This window comes from Pagrus pagrus, assembly GCF_965226575.1.
Source record: "Pagrus pagrus genome assembly, chromosome: 12".
In the NCBI taxonomy this organism is placed as follows: domain Eukaryota; kingdom Metazoa; phylum Chordata; class Actinopteri; order Spariformes; family Sparidae; genus Pagrus; species Pagrus pagrus.
Window position 1 is genome coordinate 6611366 of NC_140196.1, and position 23862 is coordinate 6635227.

The following is a 23862-nucleotide window of genomic DNA, read 5'->3' on the forward strand; positions in this document are numbered from 1 at the left end:
CTGACACTCCTCAAGCGGTTTTCATCCCTGTCCTTGAAAATGAAAAGCCGGGCATGTGAGATTGCGTCCTGCTGAATGTCGCGTGTTTTTGATGAAACGGCCCCGAAATGGAAAAGGATTCTTCACTCTGGGCGTGACTGGGCATACTGTAACTGCTCTGTCTGTTGGACAGAGCTGGATGATAAAACAGTAAAGAGATGAAGAAAGGGGAAGGCAAAGATTGAATCAGAGGAAACGATAACAGATGTCAACAAGACAAGAAGACTGGCATCAATCACACTTCACAGTTTTGATTGTCTGCCATCCACAGCTGGAAGACGACCTGCTTGCTTTTCAGAGCCTCCCATGCAGAGACCTGATGGATAAATCCATGATTCTGATTGGAGGAGTAATAACTACCAGAGTCGCACACAATGGAGGGACTGTCGTGGTGTGTGTGTGTGTGTGTGTGTGTGTGTGTGGTATTTGCATGTCAGGCCCTATCTGCGGCCAGCTGACGATGGCTATCAATGTTCAAACTTTAAAGGTTGCAAAAGGGTAAAAACGTGCAGCAGCTTTTGTGCGGCTGACTCATTTTCCTCGTCTTCCTCCCTTTGCGACTGCAGACGAGATTAACTTCCCAGAGACGTCACCGAACTCTTTTGTCCTCTCGTTTTATTTAATGTCACATTACATACGTGTAATCACGATCACAGCGGTACAGCAAGGCAGACACCGAGAGACATCAAACACCGAGTGCCGAACACCCTGGAGTTCAGTTTGACTGCTTATGATGAGGGAGATTCTAGTTTCCTCGCTGAGTGAGCAACAATAACACATAGAAATATTAAACACATCCATCTGACTGACTTAATAGTCCTCATGATTGCCCGTGTGGGTGTTTGAGCATGATTTTGCATGATGTGCTGGGGTAAAAAGCCCAGTGTAACTCAGTGCTGACTCATTTTTTCATGATAAAGCTAGAACACAACTTTCAGGTTAGGCTGTAACAGGTGAGTCAACTAAAGTGTGCGTGTCCAGTTTGAAGGCTGATAGATTTTGGAGGTATGACGGTGTCAGGAACCCTGTTAGAAAATGGCACCAAAGAAAATATGGCACAGTAGACCCATAACGGAGAATTATCCTTAGTATTACAGGAAAAGTTTGACATTTTGGGAATATACGCTTTCTTGCCAAGAGTTGAGATGATCAATCTCATGTCTGTATGTTAAATATGAAGCTGGACCCCCATTGGTTCATAGACTGCTATTATGAGTCATCTATTTTGATCATAAATTACAAAATGAACATCAGGATCAGTTAAAGAAGACCTGAAAACAGAAATTGAGACCATAAACGGATTAGGGAGTGAGAAGAAGGGTCATTTTCTCATAGACTTCTATATAATAAGACTCATTTTTGTAACCAGTACAGTCAGCCATTAGAAACAATGCAGGTTTAAGGCACCTCCGTGTCGGCTTCAATTTCCGGACCCAGCAGCTCCTTCCACTATTTATACTCTGTGTGAGCTGTAGCTAGCAGCTGGCTAATTTAGCATAGCACAAAGACTGGAAGCAGCTGGTCTGGATCTGTTTAAAGGAAACAAGATCTGTCTACACGCACCTTCAAAGTTCACTAGTGAACAACATCTGTACAAAAACCAACCCGCAAACAGCTGAGAGCCAAGAAAAACAGCTTTGTTACATGTTTTAATAGGCAGATTTAAAGGTGCAATATGTAACAGTTGGTCACCTGTTGAATTAATACTCAAAAGCAATTAATACTCAAAAAGCTAACAGCGGGGGACTGACTTCACGTCCAAGTTACACACCCGTGCCATGCTGAAGCACACCTCTTTCAACCGTGCCAGCGCCAAACGAACTGGACTTTGGGAAGTCAAACATGCTCGTGCACGGTACGGATTGCCTGGTGTGAGTGGGCCCTCGGACCGGGATGGTCCAGGGCTAGCTTATAAACATGCTAAACATGCTTTGCCACAATATGAGACATCATAATGTTAAAACTGCCATTCCTTCACATTCTGTTGATAATTTTAGTTAAGTTTTGAATGTTGTCAACTAAAATTCTTACATATTGCACCTTTAAATACCTTTGGATGGAGCCAGGCTAACCATTTCCCAGTTTCCCGCCATTGTGCTAAGCTAAGCTAACCTGCTGCTGGCTGTAGTTTCATATTTAGGGTACACCACAAGAGTGGTGTCAATCTTCTCATCTCACTCTCAGCAGGAGAGTGATTACTTTTTCCCAGAAAGTCAAACGTTTCCTTCTCCAGAGTAGATCACATATCGATTTCTTTGTGGATCATAACCAGGCTGGGTGGCGCCTCCTCCACCCTCCTCCCTCTCACAGCCAGCGTGAGAACATTGTGGAGGGAGTGAGACACCCTCAGCAGGAGCGCCTTCAGTCCGGCTCTGTACTCCTTTCGGATCAGGCAGTAGAGAACTGGGTTGAGGCAGCTGTTGGCATGAGCCAAGCACACAGTCAGGGGGAAGGCGTAGGCCTGGGTGTTGTAGAAGGCTTTACTGAAGGGCACCAAGTCAAATTTGATGAGCACCCCCCACAGGGTGAGGGCCTGGTTGGGCAGCCAGCAGATGAAAAAGGACAGGACCACGATGGTGACAGAGCGGGTGAGTTTGGAGTGGCGGCGGTGGCGTCCTCTCACAGACTCTGACGTCTCTGTGACACTGCCGCTGACCATGCTGCCGACGATGCGGCGGCTCAGGATGAACCTCAGGAGGAGGAGGTAGCACACGGAGATGACGATCAAGGGAACTACAAATCCCAGGAGGACTTTCTGTGTTTGATAGAGTCCAAGCAGGACTTGAGGATCCCAGTGGTCTGAATCGGAGTTGGGGAAGCGCACTAAGCACAGCTCGTCATCTGTAGACACCTGTAAACAACAACAACTGCATGAGAGGAAGCCTACAAGAGACGGAGCATGTGGTGTAAGCAGGGACGGTAGATCAGCCTCACCTGGACTGTGGTGGAGTAGAAAGCATGAGGCAGTGTAGCCACCAGTGACACCACCCAAATGGCCAAACTGGCCCATTTAGCTCGAGCGGCGGCGATCCTCGGGCTTTCCATCTTCAGTGAGGTCACCAGGGAGCGGTAGCGGGTCACGCTCATGGCGGTGAGGAAGAAGACGCTGGCGTACATGTTCATAGTGGTGACCGAGCTCACGATCTTGCACATGACCCGGCCAAAGGGCCAGCGGAAGTCCATCACCGTGTCCACGGCCCAGAAGGGCAAGGTGAGGACGAACTGTAGGTCGGTCAGGGCGAGGCTCATCACGAAGCAGTCGATGGAAGAGTGGTGGTGGCCCCGGCGGCGGGAGTGGAGCAGGAAGAGGGCCAGGAGGTTACCCACAAGCCCCAGAACACACACCACCGAGTAGACAAGGGCGATGAGAACTCGCACCTGTCGAAGACATGCACGCAGCAACATTTTTAAATCTGTGAATGACAGTAGTCTGATGTAGCTGCAGGTGGGTGAAGACTGAGTGAAGGGCAGCAGATATGGCCCCTCAGGGTACATTTACTCAAGTACTGTGCTTACAATTTTCAGGTATTCACACTTTACTTAAGTCTTTTCTTTTCAGGCCACTTTCTACTGTCACCCCACCACATTTCAGAGGGAAATATTGTACTTTGTACTCCACTACAATTATAAAATGAGCTCCACCTTACCCAGCTACAACAGTTAAATCCTGCTCATTACATTAATGTATGAGTAAAAATGTTTTTTTTCTGCATTGAGTACTTTTACTTTTTAATACTTTCAGATTTGACTTTTTACTTCTGTTACATTTTAAATGCAGGACTTTTACTTGTAACAAAGTATTTTACCACCTAATTTGTAGCCTTACTTAATCTGAGGATCACTGTTCAGAAAGAAAGAAAGAAAGAGAGGAAGGAAGAAGGAAAGATGAGGAAAGGAAAGGAAAGGAAAGGAGAGTGAGAGGAAGGAAGGGAGGAAGGAAGGAAGGAAGAAAGAAAGAAAAATGAGGAAAGGAAGGGAGAGAGAGAGAAAGGAAGGAAGGAAGGAGGGAAGGGAGGAAAGAAAGAAAGAAAGAAGAAGGGAGGAGAGAGGGAGAGGAAGGAAGGAAGGAAGGTAGAAAGACAGTGAGAAAGAAAGAAAGAAAGAAAGAAAGATGAGGAAAGGAAGGGGAGAGTGAGAGAGAGAGAGAAGAAGAAGGAAGGAAAGAAGGAAAGAGAGAGGGAGGGAGGGAGGAGGAAGGAAGAGAGAGAGAGAGAGAGAGAGAGAGAGGAAGGGAGGAAGGCAGGCAGCCTGGCTGCACCCCTGATGAACCTACTGCCAGGTTGGCGCTGTCCCCGTGCAGGTCCAGTGAGGACTCCTTGGAGAGGATGTGCAGCCAGCAGTTGAGTGAGAGGTTAAACGCAGCCAGGTTGGACGCGGCTCCTGTCGGACTGACAAGTTTGAAGATTTCGCGTTCATCCTCTTCTCCTCCGCACACACTGAGGGCGGTCAGGGGTCCGGAGGCGCTGCTGTTGCTCTGCATGATGCTGCAGAGGTCCAAAAAAAGGCGACTTTCTCCTAAAAACTACCCCCCACCCCGACGGACTGAGGGCGCGCAGGTGTGGATGCAGAAATCCCCATCGTCCTCGCCCCGTTTGTTCAAAGTGTCAGCAGGAGCGCAGAGTTGCGTGATTCATCCAACGGATTACAAACTTAAAACTTAAACGCCTTCAGCTCTTACAAGCCGGAAAATAATAATAAGTGACAGGAAAAAGCTGATTAATCCGCGTCAGTTTATTTAGGCGGCTGACATCTGTGGTGATGCAGCCGCCTGCTCCGTCAGAGATGTGACAGCATCCTCAAAACTTGAGGCTTTTATACCGGCTGAGACTCTCCTGCACCGCTGGGTGGCGCACTGTCTGTACAGGTCTGACTATTATAGCAGGCACAGGGCATGAATGAAGCTCCACTGGGTGCAGTTAGACTTTCAATTTTCATTCAAAAACAGAGTCAGATTATTTTAAAGGTTTCAATCTGAGCGGTGCCTGATGATTCATGGAGTAAACAAAGAGGGAAAGGCTTGTTTTGTGTTGTGTGGTGAGGAAATTAATGACTTGTCTGACACTTTGCAGAAGAATCAATGTTCCTGCACAAAAAACAAACCCAAAAAAAAAACAATCAAATTAAAACTGTGTCGCAGAGTCAACCTTCTAAAGTCTGTCGTCACTCACAGATACAGGATTTCTATATTAGCCACTAAGCTTGCTTTTCATTATTTCCTTTCCCCCCCTGTTTGATGGACCCAGCCAATCATAGCCTCCAGCGTCAGGTCCCAAATATCACCTTTAATATTCACATGATGTGAGGGAGGGTAAATTATACATGATGGTATTTTCAGAAAGGTTTCCTTATCAACACACACACGAGGGTTTATTCACACGCATCCGAAGCGATGCACATCAGAGGAATGATGAATTAGATTTCAAACAGCCCTCAGTCTTTGCGAGGGAGCCAGAGAGAGATGTGTTCGTGTGTGTGCATGTGTGTTTGATTTGCATTTCTTATAGGTCACTGTTGGTACTCGCACAATGCATCACTTTGGCCGGCTGTTTGTGCGTTAGCGAGAAAGGAAGGTGGAGATGAAGGCCAGAAGAGGAGAAATTCATGCTTTTTTCAGTCGTTTGTTTTTTTCTCTCAGCAGTCTAGACTGGACTTGTTCAACAAAACAAAGTCCGGCATCCTGTTAAGCACCTGCAGTGCCTCGCCAGCTCGCAACCCAGTGGCAATAAATGATTGACCCTCTCCTTTAAAAGATGCTGCATCAAGGTCATCAGGGTGAAAGTTATAAATTGCCTCGACTGGATCTTAAAGGAAAAGTTCACCCTAGATAGAAAATTCAGTCGTTTTCTACTCATCCTCAAGTTTTTGTTGTCCAGAATACATTTTCCGGAGCTTCACAGCAAAACAGCGGTGCAGCATTCTCCAAAACAACTGAAGTAGATGGGGACTTGTTTTAAAACATTAATAAACAACCAAAGATGGAAACATAAAGTGTCTCCATACAGCTCATCTGGCTTGAGCTAAGTCTTTGATCCCCAGAGGTCCCAAATTGATGTGAAAAGATGTTATTTACAACATTTTTCAAGCTGAAATCTTCACCATAGCTGCTGTAAATAACATCATTTCAAATCAATTTAGGACACGGGTCTTCTGGAGACTTGGATTACGCCAGACAAGCTACATGGAGCCATTTTATGTGGGTTTTTTTGGTTGTTTTTCTCCGTTTTTAAACAAGTCCCCATCTACTTCAGTTGTTTAGGTGAATGCTGCAACACTGTTTTGCTGCGAAGCTCCAGAATTTATTTTATTTTTGTCTACGAATCTTCACCCAACTTTCCATCAGCATGGTAACAAGCTAGGTAATTACTGAATTTTCATTTTCGGGTGAACATTTCCTTTATAGTCCAGTCGAGGCAATTTGTTGTCATCCCTGATTCTTTGTCTGGTTTGATGAGCAGTCACGAACAACTTCAGATGAAAACAGCACTACTTTGTTGGCAATTTTCTTTTTTTTTTCCTCTGATAATACTGAGCTGAGTGGAAATGCAGATGGGGTCCGTCCCTGACGAGCTCTGTGAAGACGCTCGTTTGCATTCTTGTTAAACCTCTCCAGGACCATTAGAGATGTCTAATTTCATTTTCATCTGTTTGTTTTTGTCTTTCTCGGCACTCAGGAAACAAAGGGACGGGGGGATGTTGTCGTCGAGCGTGTCGGAGCGTCTCGCAGACAAAAGTGATTTGAATTCACACCCCAAACGTCTCCCTCCTCGTTGCTGCCATGCTTAAAAATAGCACCAGTGAAATAAGACTCGTCATACAAGTTATGATCTTATCAGAAAAGTGTGGGGTAAAATATGGGCTTCATGCATTTCTACAGCGCTTTTCCAGTCTACTGACCGCTCAAAGCACTTTACAACATTTGCCACATTCACACACACAATGATACACTGATGGCGGAGGCTGCCATGCAGGGTGCCAACTGCTCATCAGGAGCAATTTTGGGGGTTCGGTATGTTGCTCCGGGATACTTCGACATGCTCTACCTCCTGAGCTACAGCCGCTACAGTCAAAAGAAAGACATATTTTTTATATATCTTATTATATCTCAAACATCCTCCACATCCATAAAGTTATCAGTAAAGCCCTGACTACATACAAGCACTTAAAAGGAATAGTAATGATTTTTGCAAACATCTCTTTCTCCTCAGCTTGCAATAACATCTGAAAATCAAGCTTGTTTTGTCCTTGAACTGCTCTCACCGTCAGGTAGCAGATACTCAGAGTTTCTACCTACGTCTGTACCTCCCTGTGCTGCGCACAGCAGTCAGGTCTATAATTTATTTCTGGCTCCCCAGTGTGGATAGTGTACCTTTGGTTTCGGGTGTGCAGAAATCATTTGGAATTTAAAGTGTAAAGTGTTGTCTGTGTTTGTCGCAGCGTGAACAAACGGCACTCAGAGAGAATTGTTAGTTGTAAATGAAACCTTTCTGCAGATGCAGCCGCAGCCTGGATTTTATCAATACTGAGGTCAAACCCTTAAAGTTTCCCAACAGAACCAGACATGCATAAAACATTTCTGAAACTCTGTAGACTTTTTTCAGAACATTCAACAAAATCACAAAGTGCTAAATTCCTTTCATTTTATTCAAATGTATTTAGTTTTTAGAAATGCTGGCTCTAGTGATGGCAGTGTTGGTTGTTTATTTGACCCACCACTGTGGTCCTGACTCAAATAGCTCAGCAACTTTTGGATGGATTGACTTGAAAATGTGGTTCAGACGTTCATGATCCCCAGAGGATGAAGCCCTCTAACATCTGTGATCACCAGACTTTTCCTCCTGTGCCATCAGGTTGTGGCTGTGGTTTGAAATCTCTCAACATCTGTTGGATGGATTATGTAATGTGGTCCTCTGATGATGCATGCTGCAATAAGTTGAGCGATGCCTTGATTTTTAATTTAGAGAAACCATCAAATTTAGCCAAAAATGTAAATTTGACCAATATTTTTAGTTTATGACTAAATACCTGCTAAACTGATGACATCCCCACAGCCTCAGCTGTATCTTCAGTGAAGTGAACAACATTATAGCTGCTAAAGAGCATGTTAGCATGCTGACGTTAGCATGTAGCTCAAAGCTCTGCTGCCTACTTACCGCCTCACAGAGCTGCGAGCATCGCAGCAGATTGATCTTGTTTGCCTATCAAAATTAAACTAAAATGATATCAAAATCAGCTTTGAAAAGCCAAACAAAACATATATATATAATGCACATGTAAGTCTTATACATGTCATATTTTGAATAAGAATATATGAGTTGGAGACCTTGTGACTTTTCCTCGAGCCTCACCCTGAAGTTGACATTTGTGGTTTGGAGTAAAGTATCAACTATTGGAGGACTGGTGTGAACACACCATCACGTTTCCCTCGGGATGCACAGCAGTTACTTTGCTGATTCAATGACTTTTGTTGACATCAGTCAGCTGTTGTACTCCAGCTGTGTTTACTGCTGAATAACATATGTTAGCATGCTCACACGCTAAACAAAAACTGTGAACATGGTGTCACTGTGAGCGTGTCGTGTCCTCAGAACGGCCCCACAGAGCTGCAGATTCATCTTTTTTGCCTTTCAAATTTAATCCAAGAAATAAATGACCATAATCATGTTCGATTATTTTTTTCTTTCTTATCAAGGACATGATGTCTTTGTCCTCAGTGTTAGCTACGGCCCTGTCTGCAAACTGCTTTCCAGTAAAATTTCAACACATGCAGAATGTATGCAAATGTGGGGCCGACCTCAGGTGAGTTCAATCTATCAGAGTGAGCGGATACAAAAATGATCCACACTCACCTTGACAGTGCCCTCAGTCTTTGGCTGGGAAGGCACTGGACTAATAAAATATAGTACACTGCTCAGTAAACTACCGGACGAGATGGATGGATATAGAAAGCAACATACAACGTTTACAAATCAAAATATACATATAATGAAATTACTAAACTGACACTTGGTCTGGGGGAAATGTTTTAAAGAATATAATATGGAGGGAGAGATGAGCATATTAATTTCAAGCTGGGAATCAGTGGTGTTGGATTCAGACAAAGGTGATAAAGGTATAAAAGCAGTGTGCAAACTTATCCAGGAGGAAAAAAATATAATAATGTGGAGGGAATTTGAATCAGAATATGTCTTGTGATACATGATCAAAGACAACTGTGAAAAAAAAACCCAGAAATGTCTCAGAAAGGAAATGCAGTGACAGATATTCTGACTGAAGCCAAAACAAAGCAAAGAGGAAACTCTTTTCAAACTATACCAGGGTCTGCAGAGGCAGAGAGGGAGTAATACCGGATATATCAAAGCAAAATTGGGGAAAAGAACTAGACACAGAAAGATCACAGGAAGATTGGCGGAGAGCGAACACAATATTCATCCACGAGCTCAAAGAAGTCGAGAGAGTTTCGGTTGGAGAAAAAAAAAACAGCAGTGCAGGGTCCAAAAAATCACAAATTGTGAGGGGAAATATCATCAGCTTCAGGAAAGATTTAGAGATGTATATGATGTTAAAGTCCTGAGAATGTATGTATCCAGGGATAAGCTTTGATTTAACAGTAATCCACTTTGGACTTTACTATTTTACTTTATTGACACTGGAAACATTTGCCAACTCGCTGCCGTCAGTGCCATTGTAGTTAGCATTTCTGTTGACCCCACTTGAAAAAGGCACGCAACAAAAACAAATAATGAGCCAATAATTATATTTCAACAAAATAATAACAGACTTTCGCTGTCAAATTGAGATATGAACTCTGATGGCCACTGTCCCTCGTTGACAGCTGGCTCTAAAGTAAAAGTTTTTAATTGAAGTGAGAAGTCATTCAGGAACTTTTGCTGACTCCTGCCTAATTATAATTTCTTTTTTGGGAAGCGAGCCGGACACATGGCGTTGCTGAAATAAACAAATCCCTTCTGGTGTCTCCAAAATGCACTGGAGTTAACTTTTTTTTAATTCTCTTCACTTCGCCAGTTTTGCACTGAACTGTTACAAAATGCAACTCAAAACTTATTTTAATACAGTTTTCAATATATACATTAAAAGTTAACAATAACACACAGCAATGAATATACATTTGTGTCTCTTACAGATCATATCTCGCAGCGGTACATCAGCAGTGTAATACATGCTCCCGCAGGTCCCTGAGGCTCTGTACACAACATCTGTTTGGCTGACCTCCTCAGCGACCTCTATCTGAGTGAGCGTATTTCTGGTCGAAAAAAAAAAATGCTTTAATAACTTGCTGTTTGTGTGTTGGAGCGGATGACAAACACACCATAACACCTCACTCGGTCCTCGCCTCAGTCTCTGCAGTGCGAAATGCTGGAAAGCAATCAAACCGCTCATTTGGATGCTGCGCTTGCAAGCAACCTGCGCTCATTTGCTACATCTTTCCTCCTGGGGGCCCCCCGAGGAGATCAGTGATTGTCTCGGTGCCTCTCATCCTGTATGTGGGAGAATGGTAAGTCTACCGTGGGGAGATCGTGGGCCTGGGTCAGAGCTTCTTCATCAGGCTGCACAGGTCCTCGTATCCCGTGGAGAAGAAGGCACGAGGGGGGACGTCTTGCACTTCATCCAGCGAGAGCAGGGAGCGCGACGGCACTGAGGGGGGGAGGAAACATGGTTCAGAGGTGTCGGCGTGTGTTTGTGCGATACAGACCGACTTAGAGGATGTGTGAGTGTGTCGACAAACCTTTGGTCTGCGTGTACTCCGCCTGGCTGAGCTGGCTGTACGGGTCTGGCTGAAGATTTGAGGAAATGAGCAGAGAGAAGGAGAGGAGCAAAACCTGGACGGGGAAAAAAACAGGCCAAGCACAGAAGACAGAGGACAAGAGGGGAGAAGAAGAAAAGGAGTTAACAGGCATAACCTACTTACAACTTTGCACAAAAGATGAGCTGCGGGTGGTATTCAAACCTTTGACTCAATTCAAATATTAAAGGGGCACTACGTAGGTTTGGAGAACAAATCCATCCTCAGACTTTTGATATTTACAATATTAATGAGGTCAGAAATATTTATTTTTTTCCATAACTGAGTAAACAAGCTGTTCTCAGAGGAAAACAAGGTCCCCAGAACACTGTTTGAAGCTAGACCGGTGGCAGGGTCCGCCACATACAAACAAAGCAAAACAGTATAAAACTGTGGCATCATTTAAGGTCAGTTTGTTTATTAAGTTTGTTCAAATCAGTCAGTGAAGATCTTAAAACTACATTGTGCACCTTTAAAAGGTAAACACAGCAGCGCCGCAGAGGCAGTTAATTTTAAAAATGCACTCAGGCGCTGACCTGCATCTATCATTTAGTCGTTACAGTTGATGCCGTCTGAGCAAACTCTCAGCGGTTTAAATTAAAGTGATGCCTTATATTTTCTCACCAGGATGCAGGTCCCTCGGTGTGTTGTTTTTCCAGAGCTGTTAGGAAGGAGAGCCTGAAGCCGGTTCAGCTGCTCCAACAGAGCGCTGCGATACAAAAAACAGAGAAAAGGATGAAACAGACTGTCAAACTGAGGGCCACAGGTTCCTAAAAACATAGACATCATGTTTTCGGCGTCTGTAAAAACAGCAAAAAATAAGAGCGTGTACACAAAACCTTCTTCCCACATCACAGTCATCACAACAGCGTGACGAGACGGCAGGGCGAAGAATCAAAGTCAGAGAACGCTGTGTGAAGTTTTTAAATTGGATTGAATTCTTGTGATTTTACCCCGAGTCTCCTCCGTCCTGATTTTAAACAAGTAGAATTTTTCCGAACGAGGTTGTCAGAGGAAGGGGCCCCGGGGACAAAATCAATCATCGCGATCAATGAAACTCTCTTGAGACACGATCCAACACACGACAAAGGCACAAAAGAGAGAACGAGACGTGACTCATGCAAACAATTTCAGCCGAACATAAACAAGTCCAAGAGCGAGATGAAGCGGCGAAGATTAAAACGAGACATTAAAAATACAGGGTACCGCTTGAAAGGGGAATTTTGGATGAGTTCCTGTGTTTGAGATTTAATGCCCACAAATGAGTCCAAAACAGGATTTATACAGATTTGGATCGGGGGGGGGGTAGTGAATGATACAACAAAAGTATCGATCCTCCCCTGAAGCTAGGATCAAGACTCAAAGCAAGACTTTGGAAATCTTCATACGGTGGTGCACGGGGCATTAATAAGAGCGATACCTTTATTCATTGAAATAGTTTGAGGGTGGTGTCTTTTCTCGGCCTTTTCCAAGATCAATAGTGTAAGGAATCGATTAAGAAGTGTGTTTATTTGCACTGCAGTCGTTAGCATGTCCAGCTAACTACCTACAGTGGTAACTAAGCAGTACATCATCTACATCATGCTGGGGTTACGCTAGTGTGCCAACTTCCTCCCTCACTCTCTGACCTATCATCTCATTATGGCAACTAATGAGCATTCGATGCCATTGACAGGTGAAACGCCATTTACGTTTCAGATTTCTCTGGGTAAGAACATTGTTGGAAACATATGGGATAATGTACAGTAAGTGTTAGCAGGGGTTTGGGGAAATTGTATTGACCTACACCCACTGAGTTCTGTCATTTATGTACAAAATACAACCTTTTATTGGTGGTAAAAAAAAAAGGACTTTATTATGGCTCAAACCACTGAGACCCACCCCACATGAATGGCTACAGTGTTCATTTTAGATGAGTGCTGCACTGACTTATTTGGCATCTGTTTCTTTTAAAGGTGCAGTATGTAGTTTTGTAATATGATTTATAATTTGTATTTTCCTCACTGTGAATAGCCCTCGTTTCCCTAAAGGAAGGAGCGTGTATAGTTCAAACGTGTATAAAGAAAAATGCAAGTAAGAAAAAAAAGTAATAAATAGATCAATCATCAGTGAAAATAATCTTAAGATGCAGCACTTGTTGGCGTTTGTGATGACTCACCTGTTGGTCTCCTCCAGCTGCTGGATCTTTCTCTGCAGCTCGAGGTTGTTCGTGCTACATGCAGACATCCTACAGAGAGAGAGAGGAGTAATTAAGGAAGAAGGAGGGTATGAAATAACTCTGCGTTGTGATGCCGCATTGTCTCCCGTTCGTTTCTCTCTTTGCCAATATCCGTCCGCTGAGTGTTATCTCGCACCCCATTCTGTCATCCAGCATCTCCACCATCACCCCACCCCTCCGCTGTCTCTGTCGTTCCTTTCAGTCCCTTTGAGTCATCCTCCATCACGGCCCTCCGACTGAGCTGAACCACGACTGATAATGACTCCCCGTTGACACGCTCGCAGCTGACTTAATTACCAAACAAATGCTGACTCTCCTCTCTGCTAACGATCTTGCCCCACCATGAAACTTTCGCTGTCCAGGCCTCACGCTTGACTGTCGAAGGCACACTGTTTGATTTTTAAAGGTCCCATTCAATAATTAGGGATTTTCTAAAAAGTTTGGGGTGTTTACATGCACAAAGGTTTGTTTGGCTCTGCTGTAAGCACACAATCAATTCTGCATTAATTTTTGACAGAGTGTGGGACCAGACAAATATGTTTAAAATATGTGTATTGATGGAAAACACTGTGGTTCTTGGTTTATAGATTAACACACACTGGGCACAGCTGGTCCATCTTTGAACTCCAAACTTTCTGCTCTCACTTCGGTCATGAATCAATGATGGCAAGTTTTGGAGACCAGTGGAACAAGGAGAGTTATCTGAAGCTCGGCATCAGCAAAAAAACCCAAGCACATCCTACAGATGCTGCAGGAAAAGTTGATGAACAATGTAGCTGGAGGAGTCTGACACAGAGAGTCCTGTCGGGTGAATTTGCTGCAATGCCGTTTTTTTTGGGGGAGAATCAAACTACAAGCTTTACTCCGCATCGCTTGCGGAGGTGTGATGAGGCAGAACAGCCAGTGTGGGGGAGGCGGGCAGGATTAACAAAATTTAGTGACAAAAGCTGGCAGTGGTGCAGGGCTCATTCTGCACAGCCTGGAGGTAGCACAGAGGAGGAGGACGACTAAACTGAGCTCCACTTTGGCCCAAACCTCCAGCCTCTCCATTATGAGATGCTGCATCTTCAGCCTCCGCTTAAACTCCCCCAACACTCCAGCTGCAACACAAAGCGGATAAGCTGCTCTTTAGTGCCACCGGCTATCACGCTATACAGTGTTTCTGTCCGACTGACCTCGAATCAGACAAAGAAAGCTGAATTGTTTCGGTACAATTTACTGATTGTGCTGCAAACGTTCACAGTGTGAGGCTGTTCATTCATTACACGGCGGTCCTTAGACGCCTATTTTCATTAGTTTGAATATATATGACTGTGACTGAATTATCTGTTTGTATGTTGAAGGTCACAATTCTCAATATGTTCTGTTTGCAATCTGGATTACATATCTAAGAATTTCTCTAGAAAATAGAAAAAAAGACAAGCAAAAGTAGTGATACTCCCACCCACAGCGGATGTACTTTGTATTTAGTGCTAATTAGAAAACGTTTGCATGCTCAAATACTAAACTGAGATGTGTTAACATTTAGCTCAAAGCACCGTTGTGCCTAAATGTGGAGTCACAGTGGGAGTCACAGATCAGATTGGTTATAAACTCTTTTTAGCAACCATGTGTGCATGTCGACAGCAACCTCGTGGGCTGAAAAACGAAGCCAACGCCGACGTGCCAAAAACTGGGGTACCTCGAACATCCGCTTGGGGCTAGCTCCAAAAAATGAGTCAATCTCTCTAAGATCCGATGTTAAAATGCTCAACTTTACAACAGAAATAAACATGTTTACAGCCTGGGACAGAGAACGGTTTTGGTCTCTGCGGCAAATTCCCTGTACCGAGGTTGGATTATTATACAACTCACTCGTTTAAATTAAATTAAGAGTAAAAGTTAAGCCTAATTGTTGGTGTTTCAGATCAACAAGTGACCCTGTTAGCGATAACAGGAGACAGCCGTGGACAGAGCCCCGAGCTTCTGGAGGAACAAACACCGAGGAGACGAGGAGAGCAAAGACTTTTGTTTTAAAAGTGGATTTATCTTCACTCTCCTTTCTCAACCTCTGCAGCAGCGAGCTGAAATCTACTGTTATGTGCTTTGATTCTTTTGTACTCGACTGCTGAATGGGGAGGAAATGTACTTTACTTTGTGAACGTATGAAGAAGAGATGTGGGGGAAAAAGACACTGGAGGATAACGGACAGAACCGGCGTCTCTGGTGAGTGCTGACTTTAGTCTGAGGCTAAACTGAACACAAACACCGACACCCTCGATGCCTGCTGCTGCTCACTCTGTCACGGCTGACGAGCAGTAAAGTATTCTGGTAGTTTGGGGTGAAAATTCAAACTTGCATAAATAGTGATCCTGATAGTTTGTTAGCCTTAGCTAGCTTGGTAGCTTCTAGCGAGGTGGGCTGCTTGTGTAACTAACCAGGCTCGCTTCAGCTCAGCCACTTTGTCTTATTTTTGATTTGCCAGGAGTTAGATTGAGTCAAGACAGTCAGTCAGCTGCATGTGTTGGCTATTTGTGAGTGTCTGGCCCCCTTTGGTCACACTCATGATTGATTTTACTCATAATAATCTCGTAGTTGTTTCATTTAATATCTTAATAATCTGACATGGTTATTGCTTATGTCCTAGAAAGAGGTCTTTATGGCTAGTAATACTCTAATCCACCTTTTTTCAGCCATCTTCTCATGTGGAAGTGTCTGACTGTGTTATTTCTGTGGTATTTTGCCACCGAATCCCCTCAGATATCAGTTAACTTTGTGTCGAGCTCTGTGAAGCCTTATTCTCTTGATAAAACGTTCTGGTCCTTCTTGGTTTGGCCAGCCGTGACAGCTCCCACAACTCAGCTCTTTGTCTCTTTTTTATCCCAAACAAAACACTTCTGTTGCTGCGAACTTCCTGCGAGCCTGAGAAGCTTTTTCAGACCTGATAAACACCAGATATCAGCAAGTGAAAAGGCTTTTTATACCAACGATATGAAATCATAAAATGGATGTTTACTTCCTTGAAAATGTTCGCAGTCCATCCACGCAACAGTTTATTAAAGTTAATTAAGTGTACGAGAAAACATGGGGGGCTTCAGAGCAAAACAAATGACTGCAGATAAAAGTCTGATTTTAGAGATAACGTGGTGTTGAGCGAGGATGCTGAGCTCTTACCTTCCCTCCAGACTATCAACGTATTCCCTCCTCTTCTTCCGACTTTCTTGAGCCGAGTTCTTGTTGCGGATTTTCCGCCGGATCTTCTTCAAAACCCTTTCTTCAAACTTGTCAGGGAGATGAAACACACGGGAGGGAAAAAGAAGAGGGTAAGTGAGGAAAAAGGGGTCGAACGGGGTGGTGTGGGGGGGTTACAACTGGGATATGTGTGACAGAGAGAGTGTGTGAAGACATGTGAGTGTGTGTCTGTACCTTTGACAGAGGCAGTTTGCTGGGTAAGTTCACCCCTTCTTTAGCCAGAAGTTTCTTCTCATCCTCATTAAGTACAAGCTCCTGCCGGGAATGCTGGGGGCTCTGCTTGGCCTGTGAAGCAGATGGACAGAATATTCCCGTTAAAGCAGTTTACCCAGAAAAGCCACTGGAGTGGACCAGTTCATAAAATTCTGTTTGTTCGATCCGAAGGGTGCTCGCTTTGCCCGAGGCAGGTTGCCTCAGAAGGTCTCTTGGTAAATTATACAGAGAAGCAGTAGAGCGCACCCTCAGATCACACTGTATTTATTCAGGACACTGAGGCCGACTCCTTTCTATTTAATACCCTCTATTAGTTAGAAAGCTTCTTCTCAGAAATATTCAGCTCTCCTTACTGTCTGTCCGAGGTTGGATAGCAGCAGGTCCTTCACTGTGAGAGTCTGAGCAGAGGACAGAGGGGACGTCTGCTTCGTAGTGAGGTAGTATGCGATGCCAAACTGCTCTTGGAGATCGGAGGAGTCCCAGCCTGCAGAGTGAGTCAGTAAAACAGCAGGCGATGATTCACAAAACTGCCTCCAAGCTCCATTTCAGCAAGAACAGAACATGTTAAGGTTGCTGCCTATGTCTTAAAAGATGGAGTACATAAAAATTATCAAATGTCTGTCTGACATGGTTTTGTTTTTTGGTATGTTTACCTATTTAAAATCCTCACCTTGAGACTGAATTACAGTGACGTCACGCTAACAACAGCTAACAGTCACTTCCAGGTAGACAACTGGCGGTTTGCTTGCATTGTGGAGATAAGTGATCTGACAACCTTGTTAATTTAACTTTTCTTACAAATAGCACCATTTAACTGCTGAACACGCCTCTTAAAATCAGATTTTCAACTAATACAGAGAAAATTTACACTTGAGTTTTGTTATTTCCTGTTTTATTTTGAAGTTCTGTCCTCACGTGTCACTTTTCATTTCCTCTCTTTGTGTGATTTCCCGCCCATTTTTACTGTGTTCACCTGTGTCCTATTAGTTAATCAGCCCTTGTGTTTATAGTCCCCCGTGGTATGTTTCTGGCTTTTCTTCCCCCCGTCTGCTCATGTCATTCCTGGTTTGTACTTTGCTTTTTGGTTGTACTTTTTTTGGCTTTCGTGTCTGATCTTTGTCAAAGATCCTACTTTGTTCAGTAATCGTCTGCCTGCGTCTTGCGTTCTGGTCCCGTTCTACACAGTGAAGCTCAGACATTCAACGGCAGGAGCAAGAAGACAAAGACATTTTTGACTGGAGGTGGACTTCAAAGTGGACTTTTGTTACTGCTGCACCCTGCTGTTCTTTAGAAAACACTACAAAATATAGGTCACACCTCTCTCTGTGTGTTAGGTGTCTTTCTTTCTGTTGCAGGTATAGTTTTCTCAGTCAATTTCAGTATTTTTAGCACTTAGGGGGTCAACAATCAACGAGAAAAAGGGACCGTTATTCAAAAAGCTGCCCCCGAAAAAGATAATTTCTTCATGTGATAAACGGCGACTGCACAAGCTTTTATCCTACAAATGCGCAGAAATTGGGAAATCCAATTATTTGCTCTTTGAAAGCCGTAATCAGCAGCTGTCATTATTCTGCAACAGAAAGTACAAATGGATCTCACACTGAGGTCCTCTGTCAATTTCCCTAGTTCACATATAGTTTTCTAGCAAGCTTTCACATTATAATTCCCCTTTTTACTTTAAATCTGACCTTACCGAGATCTATGGAAACATAAGGTTTCTCTTCATCTGGCGGTGGATGGTTCTCCAGGGGCGGAGGCTGAGGGACAGACTTTGTGTCGAAGGCTGGATAAGCAGTGCAGTAGGTTGGGTGGTGTCTCTCTGTGGGATCTGTCGGCGGGTCCTCGTTGATGCCGCTGTCGGTGGTGCAGGGTGACCACAGGGGGGACGTCGCAGCCGAGGACGAGGTGCTCCCACCCAGCAGGGCGTCCAGGAAGTCATCGGCAGTACTTCTCTCAGGGCTTAGGGTCTGTAGGGAACGTATACATCACCTCTTCATCTAATCAGATAATCATATTCGGACACACGAGCGCGGACAGGAACATTAACACAGAGCTCATTTGTCTCGGTCGTACAGGAGAGCACGACGAAACTGTAAATGAGCAAATGTATCTCCTCAGATTCAGCTCAGTAACTGTTGACCCCTCGTTGAGAAAACAGGACAGATTTATCAGTGAGATTCAGTGAAACCTGCGGGTGAGATAATGTGGCGCCACAGTACTCACGTCATGAATCGTGATACTCCACGGCTGGTTGCTGTGAGAAAAGGGGGTTTCATCTGAGCTCCTGAGCAGGAGGTCAGTGAGGTCCATCACCTGGAATAAAGACAACTACTCTGAGCGATGGGTTTAAAAGTCAAGGTGCTCCTCTGTTTCTTTGAGTAATATGACTCAGATCTTAAGTTGGAGTGTTGAAAACGTACTCAGTCCCACAATGACCTTAAGAAAGACTTAAAATCAATGCACTTTAATCTCATTTAACTCAATCTCAATCATTCTCTCACTCGCAAATCAAAACGAAAACAGCGCGTCTTACCTTGTCTGTCGTCAGTGACATAAATCCAACTTTAAAGCAGCAGCTGATGAAAGTACGGTGAAACTATTCACCAGGAGTGAAAAAACCCAGATCAATACGTTCCTTGGTTTGAGGTCTGCGAGAACGTCTCAGTCTGTTACGAGGGACAAAGTTGAAATGCCATATCAGACTAATGTTTTCCCTGAACCCTGCTCATCACCGTCCAATCAAGTGTTCAGCAGACAGATAACAGGGCCAATCAGCTCAAAAGGAAAAGACTCACTGACGGATAATTACTAGAAGTTGCTCACAGATAGCCTGCAGTGACCTTTGATGTCATCCTGACATGTCAGGACTGATTCCCTGAGTGGTTTCACATTCATTTTTTGTTGATTTTGAGCTCTTTTTTTAAAATTTCTTATTGCTTTCAAAGGGGAGAGTCACGCTTTTAACTTCATCTGTCAGCGTCAGTAGAAAGCTCGAGTTTATTTGAATTGATTTTGAGCCTTCTCACTGCTCCTTCCTCCACTTGTCAGCTCAGCTACGCTGGAAATCAAACCCAATGCATATATTTCAATATATTATGAATATCCGTCATACAAACATGCGTACATCGCCTGAAGTCAAGTTTTTCCTCTTTTACTGAACTGAGATTTTAGCTTTTATTCAATTTGTGTACGTCATTTAAACACGACGTAAAGTAAATAAACTTGGTTTCTTTCCACAATCATCTCAGGTTTGGTTGAAATAAAACACATACATACACATTTATACAGTATAATATATATATATATATATATATATATATATATATATATATATATATATATACATACATTAAAAAGCTAAGAGAACAATGGGTGTGGCCTCATGTGGGCTAGCAGGTTAGCATGCTAACTTCAGTAAACATCTCCTCAACACATTATATATACATCTTTGACATAACGTTCCTTTTTATAATGTTAATTTTTTGACTGTTGCAGAAATGCAGTGCCTGAGTACAGCCTCACAGAAGTCCATTTATTCTTTTATGAGTTACTGGTAAATTTTACTTCCTCAGACTTCTAGAAATGACACACAGGTATGAATTTACTTTGTGGTTCATCCGCTCACATCTGCTAATGAGGAGTCGCAAGCAGACATGGCTTTTTTAAAAAAGGGAAACAAGGAACTTTCACACTTCTGACTGAGTCTGACAAACTTTCACAACACTCGCTCCGAATCCAATCTTGAGTTTCTCAAAATTGGTCAAAGTGGACTTTGAAGGGAAAACTTTTTCTGTGTCTGAACAATGAAACACTCGCTGCGGTGCAGTTTCCATCTTTTTACCAAAGCTGAACAATAACAAAACTTCTCTTGCTTACCTGTGTGCAGAGCGACCTTGCCGAGCCTCACCGTTTGATATCTTTATTGCCACAATTAGGAGCATTGCTTTCGTTCTATTTCGAAGCATACTTGCCATAAAGCGTTGGGATTATGTAATTTGTCCCACAGTTACACAAGACGTATCTTATCATTATCACAGTGGGGAAGAGATTCTTTCAGTGGCAGGGCTATTATAGTCCACTTCAGCACAGAACAAGCAGAATCAACAGTCTGTCCTCAAGTTTCCACAATGAATACCATCAACACAATCCTTTCATCACAGCCTCCACTTCGAGTATTGTGCGTTACACCTCAGAGGAGAAAGACTCATGTGGATCCGGTCGCTCAAATAATTGAAAGCCATTTTCTTTTCTCTTCAGATGATTTTTTTTTTGGACATATTCATCTTCGTCAGACGGTTCAAAGCCGGCAGAGATGTGATTTATTTCTTTTGATTATCTTTTTCTTTGTTAGTTTTCTTTTCTCTGGGACGTTGTTGCCTTTACTAAACTGTTCAAAAATGAAAAAGTCTCAAACTTGGCAGGGACATTATGAAAGAAAAGGAGGCTCTCCTGACTCAAAGGTGCCAGGTCAGAATCAGAGAGAAGCTTTTAATGATGCACAGCTGAGACATTAGATCCATTTTTATTTTTTTCTTTATCAGATGGACCCACTTGTTAGTCCTCTTCTGATCAGGCACAGCACTAAATGTGAATAAATCAAAACTCTCTGTCTCTGTGGAGACAGACATCAATTTTTAAGCTCATGGGCTTTTCAGAGTCTCATTACGTGATGAAATATACAAGAATTTCTGACATTCGCCCTCATATATGAAGTTATAGTATGTCAGAGAAAGGTTCAAGGTTATTTAAATGAATACTAGTGGCGCCTTGGTGAGTTATAGTTTCACTGATTCATGAAGGACCAGGCGTGATGGATTCATTTTTATTTCATAAAGGGAAAATAATTCATCCAGCGTGGCCCCTGTATGAACCCCGTCTGATCACTATCCTTCACTCTTTCAAGCACTTGCCTCGTATGTATTTGTTGCATTAAAATAAGAGTATCTGCAGCATGCCCAGTGTTATCAGTACTGTAATAAGCCCTAATGGCGCTGCTATCTTTATTGTTGTTCCAGCTACAGATTAGAGAGTTTCAAAGTACACGCAGATATGATCAGATCAGGACATTTTTAAGCACATCTCTGGATACCAAGAATAGGCTGCAGCTCATAGATAATTGCTGTGTTATTGCACACTGTCACTCAATATTATCGTGTCCGCTTGGACGCATGTAACTGAAGGTCAAGAAGTGCTACATCGTCTCGTCTGTATGTTTAGGATTTGGAAAGGATATATCCGACACCCCTGCAAGTGATTCACCAAGTAACTGAGATGTACCGTGAAATCAAGCTGCCGAATTCTCCTTCACTGACTTTATTATACCTGCACATACAGTATGAGTGCAACTCGAGTCCACCGAAAATGATCTCACAGTCCAACACAGTCCCATTTCCTTGACAAGGGGTTTGAAATTGAAAAGGCACATGTTGAAAATACCAGGTGGAGCTGTGAAAAGGGAGCTGCTGGGTCAAGAAAGGCCAAAAGCTACTGAGGTGCACTCAGCTTTACTTGTTTATCAGATCAATAGGGCGGATAAGAGAAACAGAGAGCTTATAGATACGGCGTTATCACTCCACCAGGCGTGACATGAGTGTTGGGTGGCTCTAATCTGCAGCTCAGTGATAACTGATGAGCTCGAAATGATTAATTGCCTGCAGCTCGTGGAAATCCCCAGTGTGTCACCAGCAAGAGAAATGAAAGCAACCCTGAGTGGAGAGAAGTTGTTTACTCAGGTTTGGAGCACTTCTTGAACGGTAAATCCCATAATTCAGCAAAATGAAACGATGATTAAACACATGGCGACACAATATGGTAGCAGCTGAGCACCTGTTTTCATTTTCTGTTATTCTTTACGTGAAATAATCATCCCTCCTGGAGTTTGTTTGTTAAAGACTGTATGATGGCAGGCTAACGCTCTGACATGAGTTTGGCCAAACATTGAAAGATAATGACCATTTATAATAATAATTTGGGTAGTTGTAATTAGTTACTTTCCCCCATTTAAGTGATACTGTCTGTTTTTTTTGGTATTTGTACTTTTATGAGTGACTGTTGAGTAGTCATGGGTTGGGGATCCCACTGTAAGATCTAGTTTTTTTTATAATATTTATGTCAATATATATAACAATTACCGCTGTTGTCCCTAACTGTTGTCCCTGACCTCACATAAGGACTTGTGCAGAATATAAAAATGCAACTGGGAATTCTTTCAGCCATTAAGGTTTCTGGTCAGATTATCTTAAAGAGCTCGGCCTGTAATGAATTCATTAATCATTTCAAATTAAAATTCAGGTCAGTTCCTGCAGCGTTCCTCAGAGAAGGTGTGCAAAACATACCATCAGTGTTCAGCCAATATTTTAAATCAAGCCCAATATATAGTGTTGTACTACATCATAATACATAAAGTTTTGGTTGATTTTTAAAAGTCTTATTTTGTCCTTCTTCTGTTAAATGTAGAAGCCAATTCAATGCACTTCTAAATCATTTTGTGATGAATAAAAGCAACAGATTTCTCCTCTTTTGGCATTTACAAAAGCTTTTTTTGAGCGGCGGCGCGACAGTCAACATCTTTCCATCAAGAAGACACCAGCTGCTCGAAAGACATAGGAAATGTCACGCCATAAAACAGGGTCTATATTTAACGTGAAGTCATCTGTGCTCACTTAAGGAGACTTAAGTGACTGCAGACATCTGGAAAGAGACTTTATTTGCACCGAGCATGACTGTTTTTTTTTTAGCAGATCAGCCCCACTGTTAGAGACACGACACAGTGCACGGTGCTCTCAGTATCAGTTGACATGAGCATGGATTTATTGTGTTTGTGGCTCTTATTAGAAAACTTTATTATCTTATCTCCCTTGTGTTCAAAAAGACCGTAGAGTCGATAAACTTCTTCTTCTCCTTCTCCAAATTTTAATTCAGTTTGTGTGTTCTCACTGACATTTGGAGACAATAAAAAAAGACGGTACCTCGCTCTTACAAGTCGTACTTTCCAGGAGGTTGTAATAAGTTGGTTTCAGTTTAAAACATAGAAATTTCACAGCAATAAATAAGCATTAACTTCATGTTTGGGGTTGCCAGGTCATAAAAAAAACTGTGTGGTAGAAATCCATCAAAATCATTCTCAATTTTTATGACATACTCTTTCTGAATTCCTCCCTCAGCCTTGTCTGTTTTTCTTGTTCAGCACTACAATAAAACAACATGTCAGGTCCACATCTGCTCTCATGGGGGCCCATTATATGCCCATTATGTTACATTCATGAAAAATGTATTTGTCGGTGCACGAGTGTATTTCTGTGTTGGATTGAGTCCACTGGGGTGACAGGAAACATCCCATTTCCTTCAGTATAATGAAGTG

At 43.0% G+C, this 23862-nt stretch overlaps 2 protein-coding genes across 2 annotated transcripts; both read right to left on the reverse strand.

Moving 5' to 3' along the window:
* Positions 1 to 637: 637 nt before the first annotated feature.
* On the reverse strand, positions 638 to 4800 carry LOC311266795 (relaxin-3 receptor 1-like). The gene is made up of 3 exons (XM_084369341.1): positions 4313 to 4800; positions 2974 to 3417; positions 638 to 2890 (listed from the first exon to the last, which is right to left on the reverse strand). Exons 1-3 carry the CDS (start codon positions 4517 to 4519, stop codon positions 2279 to 2281), a joined length of 1263 nt encoding a protein of 420 aa, XP_084225467.1. The 5' UTR covers positions 4520 to 4800; the 3' UTR covers positions 638 to 2278.
* A 5285-nt stretch (positions 4801 to 10085) lies between these two features.
* Positions 10086 to 19123, reverse strand: LOC311266799 (cyclic AMP-responsive element-binding protein 3-like protein 3-A). The gene is made up of 10 exons (XM_084369347.1): positions 19036 to 19123; positions 18726 to 18815; positions 18196 to 18469; positions 16856 to 16986; positions 16464 to 16574; positions 16212 to 16318; positions 12999 to 13067; positions 11465 to 11549; positions 10784 to 10877; positions 10086 to 10692 (listed from the first exon to the last, which is right to left on the reverse strand). Exons 1-10 carry the CDS (start codon positions 19054 to 19056, stop codon positions 10586 to 10588), a joined length of 1089 nt encoding a protein of 362 aa, XP_084225473.1. The 5' UTR covers positions 19057 to 19123; the 3' UTR covers positions 10086 to 10585.
* Between the last annotated feature and the right edge of the window lie 4739 nt (positions 19124 to 23862).

Excerpts from the sequence above, each read along its gene's own strand:
- LOC311266799 (XM_084369347.1), bottom strand. The coding sequence starts at position 19,056 with ATGTCACTGACGACAGACAAG. Across the intron at positions 18,470-18,725 it reads GGAGTATCACGATTCATGAC|ACCCTAAGCCCTGAGAGAAG; the intron begins GTGAGTACTGTG and ends CGTTCCCTACAG. Across the intron at positions 11,550-12,998 it reads CAGCTGGAGGAGACCAACAG|CGCTCTGTTGGAGCAGCTGA; the intron begins GTGAGTCATCAC and ends TTTGTATCGCAG.
- LOC311266795 (XM_084369341.1), bottom strand. The coding sequence starts at position 4,519 with ATGCAGAGCAACAGCAGCGCCTCCGGACCCCTGACCGCCCTCAGTGTG. Across the intron at positions 3,418-4,312 it reads GGGACAGCGCCAACCTGGCA|GTGCGAGTTCTCATCGCCCT; the intron begins GTAGGTTCATCA and ends TGTCTTCGACAG. Across the intron at positions 2,891-2,973 it reads TCTACTCCACCACAGTCCAG|GTGTCTACAGATGACGAGCT; the intron begins GTGAGGCTGATC and ends TGTTGTTTACAG.